Source organism: Hydractinia symbiolongicarpus, chromosome 6 (assembly GCF_029227915.1).
Source record: "Hydractinia symbiolongicarpus strain clone_291-10 chromosome 6, HSymV2.1, whole genome shotgun sequence".
NCBI classification, from domain to species: domain Eukaryota; kingdom Metazoa; phylum Cnidaria; class Hydrozoa; order Anthoathecata; family Hydractiniidae; genus Hydractinia; species Hydractinia symbiolongicarpus.
In genome coordinates, this window is record NC_079880.1 from 32,944,310 (window position 1) to 32,968,166 (window position 23,857).

The 23,857-nt window shown below is 32.6% G+C and overlaps 2 protein-coding genes across 2 annotated transcripts; one reads left to right on the forward strand and one right to left on the reverse strand.

The window, feature by feature from the left end:
* The first annotated feature begins 3,663 nt into the window (after positions 1–3,663).
* On the forward strand, positions 3,664–7,659 carry LOC130646920 (metabotropic glutamate receptor 3-like). The gene is made up of 2 exons (XM_057452587.1): positions 3,664–4,525; positions 4,826–7,659. The coding sequence occupies exons 1-2, from the start codon at positions 4,414–4,416 to the stop codon at positions 7,381–7,383; spliced, it is 2,670 nt and encodes an 889-aa protein (XP_057308570.1). The 5' UTR covers positions 3,664–4,413; the 3' UTR covers positions 7,384–7,659.
* Positions 7,660–17,588: 9,929 nt separating this feature from the next.
* LOC130646921 (uncharacterized) lies at positions 17,589–19,085 on the reverse strand. The gene is made up of 2 exons (XM_057452588.1): positions 17,801–19,085; positions 17,589–17,728 (listed from the first exon to the last, which is right to left on the reverse strand). The coding sequence occupies exons 1-2, from the start codon at positions 18,581–18,583 to the stop codon at positions 17,633–17,635; spliced, it is 879 nt and encodes a 292-aa protein (XP_057308571.1). The 5' UTR covers positions 18,584–19,085; the 3' UTR covers positions 17,589–17,632.
* Positions 19,086–23,857: the final 4,772 nt, after the last annotated feature.

A 23,857-nucleotide genomic window follows, 5' to 3' on the forward strand; every position in this document is an offset into this window, starting at 1 on the left:
TTCCTTTAAAGTTTTCATAATTGAAGTGACATCCCTTTTAAAATAAGATTCACTTGGATCTGCAGCATTAAGAACAACTTTTCCATTTTTCTTTTTTACATTTCCTGACTTAACTTTTATAGCCTTTAACGGAACCATTGGAATAGAGCATTTTTTAGACCGCCGATGCTATTTTTGTAACTGTTGTGTCACAGTCAGTTCCAAAATTTGATTGCCAGTGTCGTGGAAATGTTTTAAAAATAACAAAACTACAAGAACGTGACAACATAAGCCACTTGCACCAACTGGACAACTGGAATGAGCTTTTTGAGGGTACCCCTTTTAAAAAAAAGCACTGCTGGCCTTGCTTCAGTACCATATATATGACTTTTTTACCATTGCTTTTACATATGTACACAAATTATCAACTAAAGTTACTATCTTTCTACTCTGTAACATTCTAATAGCTTTTTCTTGCTGGCCTAAACTACCATATGTTTTCATTTTGCAGTAGTTCTTAAATATATCTTCATTGATAAGTGGTAGATTCTCATCTTTTTTACACCACTTAGTTGTAGTTGCAGGAATATCTGTGGGATCTAAGCTACAACTAAACTTGTAATTTTTATTTGCTTTGTCTTCTAGACGTTTTACTAAACGAGGATATCGCATAAACTTTCTAATTTTATCTGGAGTTCTTGAACATTACCTGCGGCACACTGACCTATATTTTTTAGCCATTGTGAACATTCTTCACGGCTGTAATTGCTAACATCCTTTGTATTGTCCATGTTTATAAACTTAATTAATTGATATCATAAACAAACTATATATACTATTGCAATATACAACGTTATTCTTCGATTTATTGTTATTTATCTAGCCAAGTACACCAAAACAATCGCTGCCATTATGATTTTTTTCCCTACAAGTGAATTCAGACGAACTTGACCGCGCCGTATGAATTTGACTAATGTCACATCATCACCAGATCAGAAAACTAATAAGACAAATACGCTACACTTAAATAGAAAAAAAAATGTTAAAAAATTGTAAATAATTATTTCATTCTCTATAGATACTTAAAAAATTATAAAATTATTATATAATGTTCTTCCAAATGAAAGATTGTAATTTTATCTTGTCTTCTTTATTCAATAATAGCCTATTATATTTTTAATGATTATGTCTTCCTTAAATTTCCTTCTCTTAATACCGTCGCCGCTCGTTATCTCGACTACCCGCATATCGACCTATTTCACGATCGACGCTCCCTATCTCGACTATCCACTATCTCGATCTTTCGTTATCTCGATCTTTTTCACCAATTCCGTGGAAGGTCGAGATAACGAGCCTCAACTGTAATTGTTTACATAAATTAAATTTCCTTCAAGGAGATGAAACCGGTTGCTTCGCATTTCTCAATGCTGGAAAATATTGCGCATGAAAAATAATTTCCTCGAAGTTGAAGTTTCGTTATCAATATTTTCCAACCTGTTTGATCGGGTTTGTGTTCACGTATTTGCGAAAATTGCTTCGCCCCCTCATCATAAATGTTTTAACGTTAAATCTGCCCTTAAAAAGCCGTATTTATTTATGTATTCATTTATTTATTGATTATTTTTTTGTTTTACGTCTCCTTGTAAAGTTTTTCTCTTCACTTTTTTGTATATATTTCTGTTTTAATTTTTGTTTTCACTTACATGTGATGGGAATACATCTTTTTTTGCGTTGTGCTTATTTTCAAAAGAACAATATTTTCAACACTAACTCATGAAATAAAATTCGCATGAATAGAACAATAAAAATAAATGAAACAAAAAACAATATCATTGGTTGACACCATTTCGTTATTATTTTTTTCCCAAAGTTTTGTTTGTTTGCTTCTCTAATTTTATACATTGTGTGTCAACAAAGTAGAATGAAAAGAAGAAGAACAAGAAGAACAAGAGAAAGAAAAAGAACAAGAAGAACAAGGAAAGCAAGAAGAACAAAAAGAACAAAAAGAACAAGAAGAGCAAGAAGAACAAGAAGAACAAAAAGAACAAGAAGAACAAGGAGAACAAGAAGAACAAGAAGAACAAGAAGAACAAGAAGAACAAGAAGAACAAGAAGAACAAGAAGAACAAGAAGAACAAGAAGAACAAGAAGAACAAGAAGATCAACAAGAACAAGAAGAACAAGAAGAACAAGAAGAACAAGAAGAACAAGAAGAACAAGAAGAACAAGAAGAACAAGAAGAACAAGAAGATCAACAAGAACAAGAAGAACAAGAAGAACAAGAAGAACAAGAAGAACAAGAAGAACAAGAAGAACAAGAAGAACAAGAAGAACAAGAAGAACAAGAAGATCAACAAGAACAAGAAGAAGATCAACAAGAACAACAAGAACAAGAGGAACAAAAAGAAAAAGAAAAAAAACAAGATTAAGACAAGATCAAGACAAGAAAGAAAAGAAAGATAAATCAAAACATAAATGAATGGAAATGCATTAGGAATCTTTTGAAGAAAGGTTTCGTTTATTCGGGACCTGAAACGTATGGTTTTTGCGAAGAGTGGAATGTGAACAAAAATTCAAGAGTAAATGCAATATTACCGTTAAGAACAAGATTTTATTGGTGGGGTGTTCCAACACTGCTTAATTTTCGAAGTTTTGTACTGAGTTTAAAAACCATTAAAACTAAAAAAAATTAATAAAAATTATAGGGCCGAATAGACGAAACAGTTTTGTAGATCAAATTTCGAAAATATTATTTGACGAAATATTGTTAAAAAAATACACGCAAAAAATTTTTGGTCAATAATTATTCAATTTTTAAATTTATATAATATTTTTGTATACATACACTATACAAAAAACAATCTGAATTTAATTTATCATAACATCGGGAAAACAATTTTGTGCTCTTTAATCTTTTCAAGCAGTTTCCTTCTGTTCATAAAAGAAAAGTTAGAAAAAAAGAACTGTATGGGTGAAAGATTGGCTCCATCACAGAAGGGGAGCGTATAATACAGTTCTGAACGAATTAAAATTGACGGATTTTGAGAACTACCGAAGCTATTTAAGAATGAACACGGATATTTTCAGGTAATTTTGCATATCAAGGGTATATCACTGTGACAGTATTTTAGAAACTCATTGACATCGTTAGGCCCAAGATTCAAAAACAGCGAACAATGTTGCGATATCCAATTTCACCTTCACTACTATTAGCTTAAGTCACACGTAATTAATTAATTAATCTAGTACAATTAATGTGTTCAATAAATTAATCTGTAGTGTGATCACGGGAGTTTTTAAATAATTAATTTTCATCTGATGAACCCATGTAATGAATGAACAAGATTCATTACATGAAGTAACTAATCTGAATTTTCTATTAAATTGAATAAAGAAATAGTTCGCTGAAGTCACACAGATTAATCATTTTCAGATTCATTATACATGTGTTGTGAATTTACCGTAATTTCCCAGAATAATCTGATTTAGATTATTAATTAATCAGACTTATTAATTAATTCGGTCGTGTGACTTAGGCTATTTACTCTTTTTTACGTGCATAAAGACATTTGAAATGAATGAAAATGCTGAGTGTAAGTTTCGAAAAAAAGTGAGCAGCTTGTGATTTCCTTTGAAATATTATTGTTCTGACGAAAAATCGGTCAAATAAAAACAAACCATTTTGATTTTATTAGGTCAATTTTTGAATATTGATTTGTGTTCTTACGTCATTTTAGTATTATCGTTCTATTACTTTTTAATGATATATACACAACAATTTTAGATCAAATTTAGTTCAATATTTTATTTTGAGAATTGATATGCAAAATTGTTTCGTCAATTCGGGCCTTTACTAATTTAAAATTAACTAAACTGTGACTTATTTCTTCTGATATTTCGTTTGAAATTGAATAGAGTTCACTAAAGACAATGCCAGAATTTTGACTTATTATTAGATTTTTTCGACTTTTTGCACCATAAATGTGCCATTATCTATCTATCGTAATTTTGATATTGTCCCGAAGTATTTACTCTTTTGACAGCTTTTTAATGACGTAATTGCTTTTTATATTGACGAATTTAATTTCTGTATATTCACCTTTGATGAAAATTGGGAAGATAGCCGGAAAATAGCAATTTTGGGCGTTTTCATGTTGACACTATATAAACTTTTTAAATCAAACTGTAGAAAGTCTACTTCAAATATAATTGCTTCGGCTTTCTCAGTCCCAACTTCAAGGTACAAATATCCTTGGATATTATATTACGCCCTTTGGAAAAGCAATAGTCAACAAGTAAACGTAACCAGTATGAAATAACCTGACGACACTTTTATTGTTCATTTTCCAGTTGTTTCTTCTCAAAACTTGATGGAAAAAAGAGGACAAGCCAGAAGTTTCTAAGTAGCAAATATAAATTCTTGTTAGAGAAGGGATGCAACGATTATTATTTCTTCTTTTTAGAGTAAGAATAATGTATCGACATTTGTTGACACTTTTCTTTTTCTCACACGTACCTTTAAAGGTGGCATGTGAGATACTTAGAGGTAAGTTAAATTACCTTCATTAACATTTTTGTATACACATGTGAAGATGTGTATGCAACAATCTGTTATGTGAAGATGTGTATGCAACAAACTCTCGTGTAAAGATTTGTATACGACTATCTGTTATGTAAAGATGTGTATGCCACAATCTCTTATGTGAAGATCTATATGCAAAAATCTCTCATGTTTAACTCATGCTTGAATATGGCATGGTAATATACTGAACGGTATCTCTAAATGAATATTTTATGTGGAGCTACATATGGGGAATACATATTTCCTACATTTTTAATTTTTTAGGAAGTGGTACGTTCCGTCTCAATGGGATATTTCCAATCAAATACGGCAAGAGAATTAATTATCAGTCTGGAATTATGATGGCAGAAGCAATGAGATATGCAGTGGAAAAAATTAATAACGAAACCGACTTTTTATCTGGTTACAAACTAGGTATTTACAGAGTCATAGATATGGGCATGAGACGCAAAATACGAATGTCTGTTTTGTCGACGTTTATGGGACACATTCCATTCCTAATTGGCCCGCATACGTCCGAAACATCATATATAACAAGCATACTTACTGGCACTTTCCGCCAAGTTGTGGTGAGCTATGGCGCCACATATAGCGACTTCGATAAAACCGGTACAGCATATGGTCACATGGTACGAACAGTGCCTTCTGATAGATTCAGAATACAAGTTGTCCTTGATGTGATTGGCTCCTTGAAATGGAATTATATAGCTCTTATTAATTCTTATGGTTACGACGGCGAAAGAGAAGCGCGCAATTTTATTTCGAAATTATCAACAATTAATGTTTGTTTAGCTGAACTAATAGATTTACCAAGTGAACCAAAACTAAAACATTATATGGACGCAATCTTGAGCCTGAATTTGGATCAGCGATTAAAAGCGGTTGTATTGTTCACGACGATCGATGATTCTCGATTTTTACTTGAAACAATTCTAAAGTTGAAATTAGGTGGCAGGTTTTATCTGCTGTGTGCTTACGGTTGCACAAATTATATCGAAGTCGTGAAAGGTTACGAAGAGACAGCCCTGGGTACCCTAAGCATTGACCTACACCACCCAGAGAATGTTGAGTTTAAAAAATATTTCCTATCTCAAAACCCATGGAACAATCCTCAGCGGTACTTTAAATTATTTTGGGAGAATCTTTTCAATTGCACTTTAAATAATAAAATTAAAAGTCGCAAACGCTTTTGCAGCAGAAGTAGTAAATTGGGAGTTGGCCATGGTTATTATCCCATTACCCCTGTTCACACTGTCATAGATGCTGTCAATTCAGTAGGTAAAGCTGTGAGAAGTTTGTTACAGTTGTTTTGTCGGCAGGAAAATAAAAGAAGCGTGGAAAACAAAACCTGGTGCAACATTAATGCTACCAAACGAGATATATACTCCTACACAGTGTTTACTATCTTAAAACAAATGGCTTATATAGATGGCACTATAAACACAAAAAAGTCTCAATACGTGCAATATGATGTACATAGCTTCAACTATGTAAATGGTGCATATAAAAACATTTTAATTGGAACATGGAAAATCAAAAGAAATACTATGCTTGAATACGCCCAAGATGTATTAAGGAAGAGAATGGCCAACTTTACCATGTTCGATAAGGCAGTGTCTGTAAGAAACGGGACAGAAACTCAGCCATTGGCGATATGCAGTGTTCCGTGTCCTATTACGCATATACGGGTCAAAGATGCAAACCCACTAAAAGCAAGATGTTGCTGGACGTGCAAAATATGTCCCGTAAATAGTATATCCTTAAATGACACGTGCAAATCTTGTCAAAAAACGGAAATGGCTGATCATACAAGAAAAAAGTGCATTTTACTGCCAGAACATTTCATTAACGCAAAGAGTCCGCTTTCATTACTGTTTTTATTACTAACAACAGCTGGCTTATGTTTGACAGTTGTAATCGTTGTTTTGTTTGTCAGATTTAATAACCATTATGTTATCCGATCCTCGGGACGAGATCTCTGTTATATGATATTGTTAGGCATTGGGTTGACTTTTGCATGCCCGTTGACATATTTAACAAAACCTACTGTTGCTTCTTGCACCTTTAGAGGGACTTTACCTGGTTTAGCCTTTCTAAAATGTTATGCTCCGTTGTTTTTAAAAACCAATCGGATTTATCGGATTTTTCGGAATGCCAAAACTTCAATATCCCGACCATCTTTAATAAGTCCACAATCACAGCTTTTCCTCTTACTTGGAATTGTTTTCATACAATTGTTACTGGCAGGAGTGTGGTTCGCGTCAAAAATGCCGGCACCGAGTCAAGTTGTTTCTGATAAATCGCTTATTACACTTCATTGCAAAGGAGATACTAGTTCAATATTACTACTACTTAATCTTGCACTTAGTGTCATATTTATGATAGCATGCACCATACTGGCTTTTAAAACAAGACATTTTCCAAAGAATTACAACGAGGCGAAATTTATCGGCATAACTTTGTATATAACTTGCGTAACATGGTCTATATTTCTGCCAACGTACTTCCTAGCAACAGGACAAGAAGAAGCCTTCATAAAAGAATATTTAATGTGCGGAGTATGTATCGTCAACGGGTATGTAACGCTGGTCGGACTTTTTGGTCAAAAGATCAAGATTTTATTTTCTCCGACGTTACCTGAATTGAACACGAAGCCTCAAATGCTATCCTTAAGTTATTCAAAACATTTACACATAGAAAGAGAAATCAGTTCTGCACAAGATTATAAAATTGACGAAAATATGTTGACTCCTCCGTTGAGAAAATCAACAACGATTATGACAAACGGGAACACGGGTCAACTGAAAATCGCAAACTCATAGTATGTCATGTACCAAACTCAGATACGCCATCAAAACCCAGAGATCTGTTACTTCGAATTTCAAACCTCAAACATTCATTTATCTTGAGTTTTTGATTGAGAAAATAAAATAAACTACAAACAGTACGTAAACAGACTGTGGCAAACTATACACTCAACATATGAAGCAATAGAGAACATTTGTGTGAAATATAAGAACTATCTTATTTAAAATAATTTAAAATAAGATCTTTTCGTCTGTACAGTCTAGTTCCGAAACGTTCATAAAAAACGGTAAGAGTGAGACTTCCTACATCCCCACCCACCACCACATTAGAAACGATGTTTTCACACCTAATCGATTTTGACACAGGAATCTTCAATCAATTGGCTCTTAAACACTGTATATAAACCCCTTTGCGCGATTAAAGGCTTATAGGGGTTAAGCCTGCGCAAATTTAAAAATACTGTTTGCGCCTTGATGCTGCGTTGAAAATGGAAAAGTTTAAAAACTACCCGTCATTACAGAGTTTCGTAGATGAATGATTTTACATATTGGAAATTTACAATGTCAGTGGGTTTCCACTTAAGAACTTTGTGATTTTTGGAATCTGATTAGTTAATAAAATTTTCTGTTTCGATTAGTTCCGATGCAACTGAAATAAAATAAAAGAACAATTAGCAGATAGGCAATCAAATTTAGCTATTTTTTTATTTGTTTCGATCTGTTTGCTCTTGAGTGGAAATTCACCTTGAGTGAAAATAAAACGAAGCAACACACACTACACGTGATGTGCGTTCAGATTTCTATAGCAATTATTTATATTTATTTAACGATCATCTCTTTGCTTGATAAATCTTGACTTTTTTTATTTTAGCTAATTATAAAGGAAAGAAATTTTGGCTGGAGGGAAATCAATAAATTAATACACCTTTCCCACCCACGTCCCCAGGGTTTTTTGTCTTCTTAATATAAGAGAAGACGACGAAAAATACCCTGGTATCGTTAAGTGATTTTTGTCCAATACATGGCCAGAATATGCGAACGCGCGTCATGAGGAATGAGTTAATTTAAAAATGGTATTGTATCACGAGTAAAAAATACAGGAAAAATTATCTTGGAAACTGCAATAAACATCTTTAAAGGTTAAAAAAGAAGTTGTGCTGTTTTATGTGCAAGTTTCATAATACTCTATTTTAGTTCAGTTAGCTAGCTATCAAGTATTTCCTAAATAAAAATTTTGTTTGATGAAGTTTGTTTAGATTTCAAATCCAGTTTATGGAAAAGTTTTTATTTTTGTGGCGTTCTAAATCCTATGGAAAAAAACAAGGGAGTGAAAAGAAGGGCAGAATAATTTCCAGATATGCGTAGATACCTTCAGATTATAACAGCCTGCTTTAGGTATATATTTGAGATGCAAACGAGGTATATACTTCTCTGTTATCAAGTTTCTGGCTTCCAAAATTTGTAATATACTGTACAATTCTAGGCTCAACAAGTAAAAAATTTTAAGAACACGCAATATTTCTGGTTCTTATAAAAATAGTGTATATATATACAATACAACTGAACAAATGAAATACTAAAATTACAGATTTTACACATAGTAATAATTTCTAAAAGAAGTAAAATCTTTTTGAAATTACTCTAGAAAATTCTGGAAAATTTGTTATATACGATTGACCGAATATAAATAGTTCAATATTTCATTTATTCAGTAATTAGCATTTGAATGTTTCAGTATTTAGGCGTTCAAAACGTATATTATCTTGCTCAAAATTTTTTTAAAGTGTTGATGATAGATGTTTTGATAATGGCTGATCTGAAAAAGAGAACATTTGGAATACGAGGAACAAAATCAAAATTTCATTACCAACTGAATTAACACCAGGTTACTATTCAATTACTGCCTCTTTAAAGGCAATGCTTTAATTGTTATCGACAAGAGACAAATCGATACAATCTTTTTATCAAACTGATTTTTTCGCTTTCAGGAAAAAGAAAAAAACTATTCAGACACAAAATAAAAACGAGATGCTTAAGGGGTCTTTGCCAAACTTGCCACACTTCTCGCATTTAAGATTTTAGACATACATACTATAATTTGAAATTCCTTTATTTGAAGTTTTATATATGTAAAACTGCCACGTCTTATCCTCAAGGTTAACATACATACATGCATACTTGCGACATTAGCCAATAAGCGTGGCAAGTTTGGTAAGGACGTCCTCTTTCGATATATAACACTATTTGTTGGCGGTCCCTTACAATGACACCATACAAAACAGGAAATAGCAACATGTAGTTAAAGACAATTAATTCCAATATATATCATATACAATTCTCTGTATAGGTTACGAGAACTAGCAATATACAGTTTCTTTGTTTCGCAGTGTCATTTTAGGACAACTTTTTTAGAATTTAGGTAAATGGCACTTTGATTGCACTGACATGCACAAGATATCACAGTTTCTTGCCTTATAGCTACAATTATTTGGGAAATTCCATTGTTTATCATGTTAGCCTATGTGGTCATATTTTGTTGGTGGCCATTTGCATAATGGTTGCACACTAGTTGAAATATAAACATTTTGTGCGTAATAATTTTAGTGCTAGCATTCACCCCCAAAACAGGAAATAAACTAGTAAAATTCAGAGTTTTAGACAAAATATAGATGCCTTAAAAACGTTTTGTTTATAACAAGAAGTATTTTTTCGTACTTATTCATTTTTGCACAAAATTTTTTGCCCATAATTTATGTGCGAAATTTTGCACGATAACAAACTTTTTTGCACTGTTCACTTGGGAAGGTACATGTCAACTTACACGTGTTGAGTGTGACATAACATTTTGTTTGTTCCACATTCCGAAAGAATTTGTTGTATGAATTGTATCTCAATTTCACTTTTTCACTAACTCTCAGATCTTTTTCACAGTATCAATGTGGCCTCAAAAAAATCCTGACCGGGCGCACGTCAATCAAGGTGGCTGTCAAAACAAATCTAATGCATGAGGGAGTGCCAATAAGCTGCAAACGACTGCATATATAAGGGCAAGTTCAAAAATGTTTTGAATAAAATTTACCATTTTCTCCAGAACTTCTCCCAAATTATTCTTAAACTTCCCAAAGTCGCCGCTCACCCGAATTATTCCCACAAAACAGCACTTTTATTTACAATGACTGGCCCTTAAAGGCATTCTTGCATTAAAAATGATATTTTTGTATGTTATAGAAGATAAAAAGTTGTTTATCAATTTTTTGAAATTTTTAAAATATATTTTTTCGTTCTTAAGATATTGAGCTTAAATGATTTCCAGCTGACCTTATGAGATCATCATTTATGATGTAATAAGGTAAGAAGCACAGATTAATACTTGATATATCCTGCGAACTTACATAATATCAAAACTTTTAAGCGGTGTAGATTTATGCTCTAGATGATATCTTGACATGTGTAAAGTTTTGTAGTTTAAAAATTATCTTATCTTTAATTACAGGTATAAATATAATGTCAGCATTTTTCAAAACTTTCTTATGACATCATAGGATCCCGGATTTTGAATACTTAAAATTTATATAAAGATTTTTATAAAATGTCAAAGGAATTGATAAACAACTTTTTATTCTCTACAACATAAAAAAATATCATTTTTAATGCAGGAATTCCTTTAAAAACAGACAACCCTGAGAGTGCATAAATGGTATAAATATAAGCCTCTTTAAGAACTCTATGCAAACAAACTTTTAACAAAGTTTGTTCGTGCCATCGTTCACAGTTTTTTCTTCCATTATAATGTTTTTTTTTGTTAAAGTTATGTGCAGGACTTTTGAGGTACCAGGCTCAATGTTGTGCAGTTAATTAACACTTCTTTAACTAAAGAGGCATATTTGTTGATAAACGAAGTAATATTGACATAAATTCTGTATTTCTATGACTTAAAAGTACCTGTAGGGTGCACTTTTTAGGGCATATGCAGCTTATCACATTAACTTTTAAAGTATCTCACTTATTTTTTTATTTTAGCAAAAAATGAGAGCAAAAAAGTTGTCAAAACTGGCAACATTAACTAAGGTTATTTGTTAAAATGTCAGTATTTGCGATGTTAATTAATTAGACAGCTGTAGCTAACTATCTAGCCATCAGTCATTTTTTTTGCAATAATTCATGGCATCTGGGGTCACTTGTTTGCTTGTAGCTACTTTTTAGAGAGGTAACGAGGTATTATTCTCTCGTTTCTGAAAGCTATGGGATGTCCACTTTTTCTAGTTGCTAAATTTAGCAATGTTTTAGGATTGGAGTTCAAAATATATTCTTACGGAAACAGTCCACGAAAATTTCCACAAATCTACAACAACAGCAGTACGATCAGCAGTACGATGATTGTCTTATATACCTATATCGTTCCGCGTTGTTTAAATGAATGTTTTAGGAACACTACTGTATAGAGATATATATTTGTATGTTTTGGCACACCTCAATCAAACTGGTAACAGTACTGTGTGAGAAAAAAAGCAGAATAAAATATAAATTACATTTTTTATGCAAATAAGGCATTTTCCATTTTTATATAAATAACAAAAATCTTACAGCTCAGTGATTTTTTATCGTATAGTATGAAAGTTTTTCTGCACAATTTATCTCCATTCTAACTAGCTCAGAACACATTAGAAACAACATTACAAAATCTACTTCTACCTAAACACCATCCATCGATAAACAAAGTTCACCAGAAAATAGTATTTTTCGAGGTCTTGTAAAGTAAACCATTCTATTTTAAGCTAAAATCGTTGATTTAAAAAGAGCAGCTTATTCCACTTCACATCTGCTTTTAATTCGAAAATTCGTAGTGCCATGCACAACAACTTTTTTTATCCAACTTAACTAAGAGCAAAGCTTTATTAATACAAAAGCATCATGCGTTTTCTTTCTCCAGCTGACAAGAAAACTTTGTACGAACAGCACACATGCTACGGTTTCAAAGTTTTATATTCAGTTCAGCATGGATCTCTTCACAAGTCAGTCTCAATAAATTTATCAGGGGGTAGTTGTACAATTTTTGTCAAGTTCTTATTTCTTTGCTGTTTTATGACCTTGATAACAAATTTTCAAAGGTAAATATGTTGTTTACTATTTTATTTTTGTTGCGAAAAACTATTGTGCGACGAAGTAAAGCATCATTTGTTTTTGTTTTTAACGGTTTTTAACGGTATTTCACAAGTCACTACCCCTTAAAGAATATTCTCGCCTTATTTGACTTACTTATGTTAAAATTACGGGTGTTGGTTTATGGTTCTTACGGTCATATGTTACCATTATTTATATTTTTCACCCCCTAATACAACAAGTAAGTCGAAGTACAGCGAGATTAAATTAGGGGCTATACGCTACAATTTTTACAATGAATTAAAGCAAATAACTCAATTTTGTGGCCTCTAAAAAAACAACATGCGAAGTTACTCGTAGGATAATTAGCAGCTTCTTACGTATTACGCCATATCATTGATGAATATGCGCTCAACTATATAATACATGCATGTGTGTATTATGTGTAGAAATTCTATAGAAATACAACCCAGAGCATATTACGAAAGCCACCCTGGAAGATTTTTGTGCTTAAGCGGAATACTTTTTTGAAATCGCAACAACAAGGCTTTAGACGAAAATTAAGTACGTCTACCCGACTAGCTTGACATACCCTAAATCTGTTACTGTTCCCATTGCCTACATTGCATTTGTGAGGACCATAAAAAACAAAACTAAACTTAAACTTATAAAAATCAAATACATAACTATATTACTTCGAACCTAAAAGTATAAACATTTTACATGATCAAGTTTAAAATCCTTGAACAATTCTTTCTTTACATATATATGGTCAAGTGTTGCTCCACCATGATGAGTTGGTTCTTGTACTATATAGTGAAAATTCTGCAATATCGGTGACAACACATTTGAACGTGTGTGATCATTGATATTAAAGTCACCCACAATAATTTGAACTGATGATAACTGAACAATATCGGACAATGTTTCATAGAATTCAAACAAACAAGATGTATAATAACACTAATTTGAACGGATTTAGTGAGAAAGAAGGTTTTTTAAATTCCATAATAGAAATGACAGTGCTTTGATAAGAGTTAACTATTTCAACATTAAGATTATAATAAAATGAAAGACTTTGAAACTTATCAATGGATTTGTTATATAACATATGAAAATTATCTAAAAATATCTGAAATACCATCTGTACGTTTTTTTGGTTAAAGTTGAGTTTCAGTGAGACACGTTACATCAGAGCTTCTCAAAAATTGATCATGAAAAATATCTACAGCATGTCTGTTAAGGGACCTTGTACTTATGTGTGTAATTGTCAATTTAGTTTCTGAATTATAATCTTGTTGCAATGGTTGGAATGTAGCTTCTCTTCTTCTCATGCGATCATATTCACATGTTGCTTTAGTGTCAGCTTTAAGAGCAGATGGTTTGAATTCACCTGTTTAAAATAGTCCATTCAAGGAAGTCATTTAACGTAAGGCTACATACATCTGATCATTGTTAAAACGTTTTTGTTTAGCAATGAAAAATTACCTGATCAAGACTTAAACTTTATGGACCGTGCATGCGCAAGCTAACATCAAGGTAAATAGTGTTCGCTTATATTTGCCTCTGCTTTTACAATAGGTATCCGTCTGTGTTGCCTTGCCAAATTCCTTTCTTTTTAGACCAGCTTGATCATCATCAAATTTTATATAAACATTATTAACAAAACCATCAGCATTAAATAATATATGTTTATTTTTCCCAAGTTTTCCATTAATTAAACGATCTGCAATGTCAATATTAATAGTTAACATTACTCTTGCATCAACCGTGACTTCTAGTTTGCCTACCAAACCACCCGTTTGACTTTGATTGCGATTAAGTGCTTTGTCATTAACTTTTCTAGCAACACTTTTAGGGAAATCATCAATTAACATTATTGAATACAAAAGATTTTCATTTAATCTCAACATTTGACAATTATGTTCTTCACATGGTTTATTTTCTGCAAAAATATAAAGAGCATCATCATGATAAGTTACATTGCTTTGTGTAACAAATCGAGATATCAGTAGTTTCTCATCTTCAACTTCAATTGTTTAAGAGATCATTTAGTGTTAATCAACTCTTTGGATTATTGTGGGTGACTTTAATATCAATGCCCACTTATCAACCTCGTGTCAGATGATGAATGTGTTCCTGAAATTTCTTCAGTAAAATTAGAGCTATTTTCCGCAGATAATTCAACGACTTCGCTCGATTGTGATGTTATCTGCATTAGTTCGGACAAAGAAGACAATTAAAAATAAACTTTTTTGCCTTTTCCTTCCCTCATATCCCACCACATACTTCTTTTCTAAAGTGACATGCGAAAAGCGGTTTTCTCTGCAGAAATAGGTTACAAAGCGTTACAACGTGTTGCAAGGCGTTACAATCAGCATGTCCATGCGTTACAAGGCGTTACAAGAATCACTCTAGCCATTTACAAAAATTTCAAAGTCATTTCTTCATGGAAATAGGTTACAAAGCGTTACAACGTGTTGCAAGGCGTTACAATCAGCATGTCCATGTGTTACAAGGCATTACAAGAATCACTCTAGCCATTTACAAAAATTTCAAAGTCATTTCTTCATGGAAATAAGTTACAAAGCGTTACAACGTGTTGCAAGGCGTTACAATCAGCAAGTCCAAGCGTTACAAGGCGTTACAAGAATCACTCTAGCCATTTTAAGTAGGAATGGGGACGAGTGTGCGTTTAATGAATGTCACATTTGCGCCATTATTTGCAAACTTAAAGGCTTACAGCGTGTAGGTTTCACTTAAATTGTGTGGACGCTTATGTGTACGTTAAAATGGTGAATCAAGAGGCAGTTGTGGTAAACGTTTCGGATAACGATTGCTCAGAATTTAAGGAGGTTTTATTGTTCTTACATTCCTGTTTAATCTGGCAATTTCCGTTGAAAAAAATATTGTTTGCCTATAAGATGTTTTCCTAACTATACCGATAGCGGCTTTGAAAGGAGAACCAAGTTTTTGCGAACCGCCTTCACACACGAGGGTACTTAATACACCAGATTATTGGCCAAATCGTAAGAGGAAAAAAAGCCTTTATGTGTACGCCGGTTTTGACTGTAACAAAGTTAAAAGACTATTTGAATATTCTGGTTTTCAAAAATCTTTGTAAATTTACAAACTTATTTTTATTATAAATACAATTTAAACTTATATAAATTTTTTTGTCTTCGCTCTAACCGCCAATGTACTAGCTTTACGGCTACAAGGAAAGGAGTAGTTAGGATCTGCGAGAATGGAAGTCCATTTTGCATTGCCATATTTTTGTAGCCCAGCTTGTATAAACTTGTCCTCCATGGCACTAAAACTAACTTTTTTCTGTCTCGTTTGAACAGGTGTTTCGTGTTTTTGGTGTTACTATTGATTTCGCTTACAGTTGCATCAATGCTATTATAATAAATCTTAAAATTGCAGTATATTACCTAGAGTACTTTTTGTGTAAATAGTGAGTCTTGAGCGAGCCATAACAAATAGTGAGGGCTGCTATGTTCTGATATAAAGCTTCGTGTGCACATGTGTGTTAAAAGTGATTTTTTGATTTAAAGTTGTTCCTTAGGTCCCAAATTACCAAAAAAATATGGGTGGCAAAATTTTTTGTCCCATCGGACCAAATTAGATGACGTCATCACTTTTACAGTCAGCAAAAAAAAATTTCACATTTATATGTCATATTATATATCGTTGGAAAGAGGAGATCGAGTGGATCAAAAAAAATGTAATAACCATGTCTTCAAAACGTAACGTTCGAAAGATATTACTATTCAAACTTTGTACAAATTACAGATCGGTAATTTACTGACCCAGCACAAAAATGACTATAACCTGCTCAATAGCGAAGTTTTTTTGTTGAATTTTAGTATGGTATTGGGTCACCCTAATGTCTTTCTGTTTGATCAAAATATATTGTTCAAATCACTTCAAGGGATAATTTACAGACCAGTAATTTACAGACCAAAGCACGTGTTTAGATGTTTACTTTCTTTCTGACAATTTCACAAAGTTAAAAAAATTGCTGAAAATAATGACAAAAAACAACTTCAGCAATGCTTGTACAATGTTTCATTCACTCATCATCACTAGAACTATATTCATCAGACTCGGATTCATCGCTTGCGCCACCACTGTTTTGACACATCGTACATATACACATGTCAGTGCACAAAAAACCATTTTTACGGCATTTACATCGGTTGGATATGCAACTTGTTTTGCAATTACAAGAACTTAACTCGATGAGTGCCAACGGTGCAGGAAGTTCATCAGTCATTATGGGGGATAAGTTACCGACTTCATCTGTATCCCAACCATAATTGACTGCATTCGGAAGTTGTTGAATGAGGATATGCGAACTTCGTAAAACCATTAAAATGAAGTGACACCTGAATATTTTGTACTTCAATGCAGCTAATGTTGGTGGCAACATATCAGCATCACACTGGAATTTGGAGAATAAATGCCAACGCAATTGAGATAGTGATACCACGCCTGCAGGACATTTATTCCCCTTATACATTGAAACCACGAAACGTTCTAAGCTTTCCAGTGTTTCCAGATTAGGAAGTTCGACAGTACTTCCAAGTGTCGATAATGCCAGGTAAAAAATTCTTCAGCCAAGCAGACTTCGATTTCTTGTTGAAACGCCTAGTTTGGTCACACCCTGTGAACATATGAAAACCAAGAATAGCTTTCGCGTGTACTGCACCAAGGGCTTCAAAGCAATTACGAATATCAATATCACGTAGAGTAGAACCTCGCCCTGTTCTAAAAATGGTATTTATTGGTAACATCTCATAGTAGTAAATTAGCAGTAGAAACACGTCAGTATCCGGAGAGTAAACAATACAACTGGTGAAAGGAGATTGTTGTGCAACATCCATAGCATTATATATAAGTGCTGTGTCAGCTTCTTCGTGGTCGTGTATTCTGCAATCAACAAAATTTGATTCCATTTTAGTATCATAAGTCACTATATACCGAATATGCAATGATGAAAGAGCCTCCATCACTTTCTTTGCCAGGTAGATGGTTAAAGCTTGCTTTGTATCAATGTGGGAAAGAAATTGCTTGAGACTAATGGATGAAATATTGGTGTTGTCTGATACTTTGTATCGAACTTCATTACCAGATGTACGATGCTTTCTTGTCCGTGCTTTCAAGGAGTTTCTATATAGCGATCAAATACCAATCGTATTTCATCACATCCTCTTGAAATTTGTAGTACACGTTCTGTGAAAGCTGATGCGAAATCCTAAAAAATTAACAGAGTATTTCACAAGTGCGTCAGAAAATTACGTAAGATAGTGATAAATTGAATACATACCTTGCATGTTTTAACTGCCGGTGTTTTTGGAGTTTGATTCACAACAGCCATTCCATCTATAATGATTACTTTGTTTGTTTCGACTTCTCCAGATAAACCATTGGTCGTTTGTCCTTTGCTGGCTAATTCCTCTATACCGTGAATCAATTTTGATTTGTCTAAACAAGCCAATGGAATTCCATCAGCACTGAACAAGGCCTTTGGTACAACAGAAAACTCAAAGTTGCCAATACAGTGCTCCAAATCCAACTCGGGACGTTTCCGTGCAGTGATTAAAAATCTTGATAGTAGCGTTTTTTCCTCTTTGAGTTGTATAACTTTATCCCCTACTCTCTTTTTGATAGATTTTCCAAGATCTTTAAAAGTTACTATTTTCACTTTTTTTAACGGTACCCATATCGATTTTGTTCCTTTTATCCTCTCCGTGACAAATTCTTCATAACATTTTGAGCCAATATCAGCATGTTGAAGTATTTGTGAATTGTGAAGAACAGCTTTTGAAACAACATTAAATACACAATCGGATTGTCGGAAGTTGACATCGAAGTCATCCATGGTACAAAGCAATTTATTGACGTTAGAAGCTATCCTGCTACATGTTGAGCCACTCAATTGGTAGTGTTGCTTTCTTTGATCAACATTGACATTTTGTATATCACAAAACTCTTTCGATAATGATGCAAGTATAGGAGAAACAAGGCAAAATCTGTTCAATGTAGATGGTTGTTGTAACAGTCCTTTAATGCCTCCAGTGACCTTCATTACCTTATTCTCCTGCTCCATTGCGTGATCGGACCCAATGGCAGTGAGTGGTAAAATTGGTTTTGGCAATTGCGAAATTCTCTTTTAAGTAGGACCAGGTCTTCATGTCTGTTTCTTCTAAATTCTTCATGTCTGCCAGATACAAAAGTGTTAATCGGGCGTAATTAATTTGATTGTGGGCGAAAAAATATTTCACTAAACCACTCAAAGAGACAAGATGTAATTCCCAAAGTCCTTGTCGCATAGCACTAACGAAAAGCAGAAGTGATTCATACATTTTCATGAAATTTCGCAAAAACAGAAAAATACGACATCTTGGTCAAAGTATCAAACAAAAATCTTTCTCTCAAAACTCTCAGAACTCAGAACAGGAATGGGAAAAAATGTTTAAGTAAGGCGGTACCTTTTTTGATGTATCTTTCTGACACACTATACCTTTCCCAAAATCCAGCACATTTATTGTTTTTACACAGTTAACATCCATTTTAATTCGGTCTATTCATTTTATTATTATGCATGTATGTCTATACTATAAACTTCACATTACACTTCACTAACACATCGAAATTAAACAGTCTAGCTATGAAATTGAACAATAGAATGTTTTCTAGAAATAGAACATTCGAATTCTATGTCTATGTCTATGAAATCGAACAATTATAAAACAAAACTTGTTATTATACTGATACTAATACATACAAAATGTCTAAGTGAAATTCGCTACTTGCTTTTCAAAACTAAAGTAAACAACTAAACACATGCTTTGGTCTGTAAATTACTGGTCTGTAAATTATCCCTTGAAGTGATTTGAACAATATATTTTGATCAAACAGAAAGACATTAGGGTGACCCAATACCATACTAAAATTCAACAAAAAAACTTCGCTATTGAGCAGGTTATAGTCATTTTCGTGCTGGGTCAGTAAATTACCAGTCTGTAATTTGTACAAAGTTTGAATAGTAATATCTTTCGAACGTTACGTTTTGAAGACATGGTTCTTACATTTTTTTTGATCCACTCGATCTCCTCTTTCCAACGATATATAATATGACATATAAATGTGAAATTATTTTTTTGCTGACTGTAAAAGTGATGACGTCATCTAATTTGGTCCGATGGGACAAAAAATTTTGCCACCCATATTTTTTTGGTAATTTGGGACCTAAGGAACAACTTTAAATCAAAAAATCACTTTTAACACACATGTGCACACGAAATTACATAGTGGCCCTCACTAAAAGTTGACAAATGACAGGTGGTTTCAGTAAAAACAGTCATTTTTGTTTGCACTTTAAAATCAACATCGTTAGCTACAAACACCATGCGCAACCCCGTGCAATAATCTGTATATTCTTTATGGTTAGAGTTGCTAAAACATCTATTTAAAAAAAATTATATGCGGCTAGTGTAAAGAAAACTATTTAAATTTTGTTTCACATGCGCCGACATTTACCAGAAATCCCAACCTCGAATGTGACTGCACATAGTCACGACGCATTTTTCTCTTTGCGACCTGTGTCCTTTATGGCTTCACGAATGTGTTTTTAACGTCAGGATTTGACGGTAAGTCGTTACCAACATCTTTTTCTAGTATTTGAAATCTATGAATATGAGAAATTGACGCTAAGTCGTTACCAACGTCTTTTACCAGTATTTGAAATCTATGAATATAAGAATTGCACGTAACTAGTTAACTACCTACAATCTTCGTCTAAAATTTTTAAAACACCTACATTATGACAATCCTTCCAGTTGTTGTTTTCAGCATTATTGTCATTTCTTGGTCCGTTGACTGACTTAATTATATAACACTTCTGTAGTGCTCTTTTGTATGTGTGAAGTTATTTTTTACCTTAATGCCACTATAAATAATCAATTTTCTGGCATTTTAATTTATGGATATATTTGTGTTATATGAATGCTTTTCACAATTAAGGGACACGATTTATATGTAAAATATGCATAAAAAAGGGACAAAAATTTTAAAAAATGATCTGAATGTCAGATCCTGTTTTTTATATCAGTTATATCGATATACCGGTAAATGATATATTCCAAGTCAAATAATGAAGGAATTCTAGCTTTATCACTTTGAAAATTAATATATAAAATGTAAATTGATTTAAATGAATACCAAGTTAAAGCAGGTATATCGGTGTCACATCAAACACTGAACTTACATAGAATATATAAGACATTTTCAAAATTCATTGAAATTTTCTATTTATTTAAAAAAATCAAATGTCACCTTAAACTTCATTTACCACGCTCAACAAATATATACTCCAAATTTTTGAAGATCAATGATTCCGTTAGAAAATAAAATATCAATAAACTAACTGCAGGACTTCAAAGCATGCTAGATAGAGAATATTTCAGTCATATTTAAAAAGTTCAAAATAGTTCTCACTTTGTTCAAAAACTTTGTTCATATATATATATATATATATATATATATATATATATATATATATATATATATATATATATATATATATATATATATATATATATATATATATATATATATATATATATATATATATATATATATATATATATATATATATATATATATATATATATATATATATATATATATATATATATATATATATATATATATATATATATATATATATATATATATATATATATATATATATATAAAAAAAATCTTGTGAAGTTGGTGGTTTTTTGGAAAATGTCTCTGTACAAGGTGTAAAACTTCTTGCCCACCCCTTCTTCCCATGTTATACGGAGGGTTGTACCATATAATTTTTTCTGCCACATATATATATATATATATATATATATATATATATATATATATATATATATATATATATATATATATATATATATATATATATATATATATATATATATATATATATATATATATATATATATATATATATATATATATATATATATATATATATATATATATATATATATATATATATGTGGCAGAAAAAATTATATGGTACAACCCTCCGTATAACATGGGAAGAAGGGGTGGGCAAGAAGTTTTACACCTTGTACAGAGACATTTTCCAAAAAACCACCAACTTCACAAGATTTTTAACACCAACACCTTAAGATTCATTTATTCATGCACTCCTAACATGCAGAACATCATTACGCAACACAACTCGACACTGCTGAACAGTAAAGTTGGTCAAGAACATCGCTTATGCAACTGTTGATCTAAGCCGACGTGCCCGCTTAACGGCAAGTACCTTACACAATGTATTGTGTATAAGGCCGAAGTAAAAACGAACACGAGCAATCTGTCTATTTTGGTGCCAGTGAGGGCGAGTTCAAAACGCGTTACAGGAACCATGTAAAATCCTTCAAACACAAGAAATACCAGAATGAAACCGAGTTTTGAAAGTTTATATGGCATTTAAAGGACACTTCTACTCCTTTTGACCTGGCATGGACCATCGCTACAAGGGCATTCCCGTACAGATGTGGAACGAGAAGATGCGACCTTTGTCACTCTGAAAAAGTGTGCTTTATCCGTGTTGAACCCAAAGGACTCCTTAACAAACGCACTTAGTTACTTTCAATAGGAATAAATTTATTATACGAAATTTAAAATAGCCTACATATTTGTATTCCCTATTGTATTATGAGACTGTTGCTTCTGCACATCAGTAAGTGATTTAACAAAAATAGAAGAATCGAACTTGCATCAGCACAACCTCGTCCCCAGGGTCTTCTGGCCCCTGAGCCGTTATTACCAACTTCATCAACAAGACAAAATGCCCTGGGAACGAGGTTGGCATTGCAACTAATGAGCTATCTTTATCCTGACTGTAATAATTAAACAAAAAAAAAGCCCAAATCAATGAGAAACTAATTTCATTAGCCCTAAATATTAGACCATTTCCAATATCATTGTGTCATGATTAATTAATCAATTGGTACACTAGAAGGCAATTCATCTATAAATAGTGGACGGAATTTTCCTAATCTTATAAACAATTTATCTCCTTTCTCTAATGTATATATAATCTAAATCAAATGATTTACAAACTGAAACCTTTTCAATCAAGAAAAATATATTAAATAGAGTGCATTGCAAGCACATTGCATACCACTACTTCCACTAAATCTAGGATCGCTTTGGTGAAAAGAGCCTAGGACAACTTTTTGGTGAAACTAAGGGCCTGGTCCAGAATTTACTTCAACATCGCTAGCTAAAATTAGCAAAAGTAACAGCAACACAGCAATAACTATTAGATTAATTATCTTGGATATAAAGTAATACAGCTATGGCTATCCAGGGATCTTATAAATATTAAAAAACGCTGTTGCCCAGTGTCGTAGCTAGAGCTAGCTTAGTTTAGCAACTTCCTAAACTAAAAAGGACCAAGAAAATTACACAATATTTTAGCAGTGTTGTACTAATAGTTTTAATTGATAGTTTACAATAATTCACAAGTTTTGTACCAATACACGTTTTTTTTTATAAGAATAACTTCTATAAGAATATCAGGGTGAAAATTGCCTAAATTGTAAGAATATCTTAAGAATATTTCCAGGGTTAGCCCACATTCTTTACTCGAAAGAAGTTTGATAATAAACCACCTGTTATATTTGGCTTGATTAATATCTCTGGGGAGAAAAACATAAACATGCTGTAAATACGTAACAGTATACTAAAAAATATGTGTGAACATCTCATTCAAAAGAAACATATTCAGCTGTCGCGAAATAGTTGTTTTTGTGCATACATGTGACAGAAACTTTACTCTGAAAAATAAGAATACATTAAGTATACTTCACCCTCATATTTTGCCAAATCATAAGAATACTTCACCCTCAACGAAAAAACGTGTAGTTTAATTAATAGCTCCATGCAAACGTTTTTTTTTTTGCATTTCTTTTTTTGGCAAAGGGCTGTATTCAATATATTGCCATATTTGCTGATGTCAGACAGATCTTTTCTATTGTTTTTCTATCTAAGCCTTATCGACTAGTATATTTATATAACAAGTGAAAACATACAGAAAATAAATATTCCTATAGATCCAAAGTATTTAAAAGAAGAAAAGGTCGAAAGGAGGCCAACAAACATCACTTCCAACACAAAATGTGGTTCTTCAAGGTAGCCCGATTATGGCATGTTTGCTCCGTCGGCATGTTCAGGCAGCAAAGAACTTGGATTGGTTTTTAGCAAAGATCAGGCCTCGTTATTGGCCAACTACGCGCCAGCGGTAAAATAGACATAGCCGGTAAAAATAAGGTTTTGCGTGGATTTTTCGAAACAAAGCTCGGCG

What these genes read in the sequence shown, in the direction of transcription:
- LOC130646921 (XM_057452588.1), bottom strand. Translation starts at nt 18,583, where the DNA reads ATGGAGCAGGAGAATAAGGTAATGAAGGTCACTGGAGGCATTAAAGGA. An exon ending in CGGCAGTTAAAACATGCAAG is followed by an intron (nt 17,729 to 17,800) that starts GTATGTATTCAA and finishes TTAATTTTTTAG; the next exon opens with GATTTCGCATCAGCTTTCAC.
- LOC130646920 (XM_057452587.1), top strand. Translation starts at nt 4,414, where the DNA reads ATGCAACGATTATTATTTCTTCTTTTTAGAGTAAGAATAATGTATCGA. An exon ending in GGCATGTGAGATACTTAGAG is followed by an intron (nt 4,526 to 4,825) that starts GTAAGTTAAATT and finishes TTAATTTTTTAG; the next exon opens with GAAGTGGTACGTTCCGTCTC.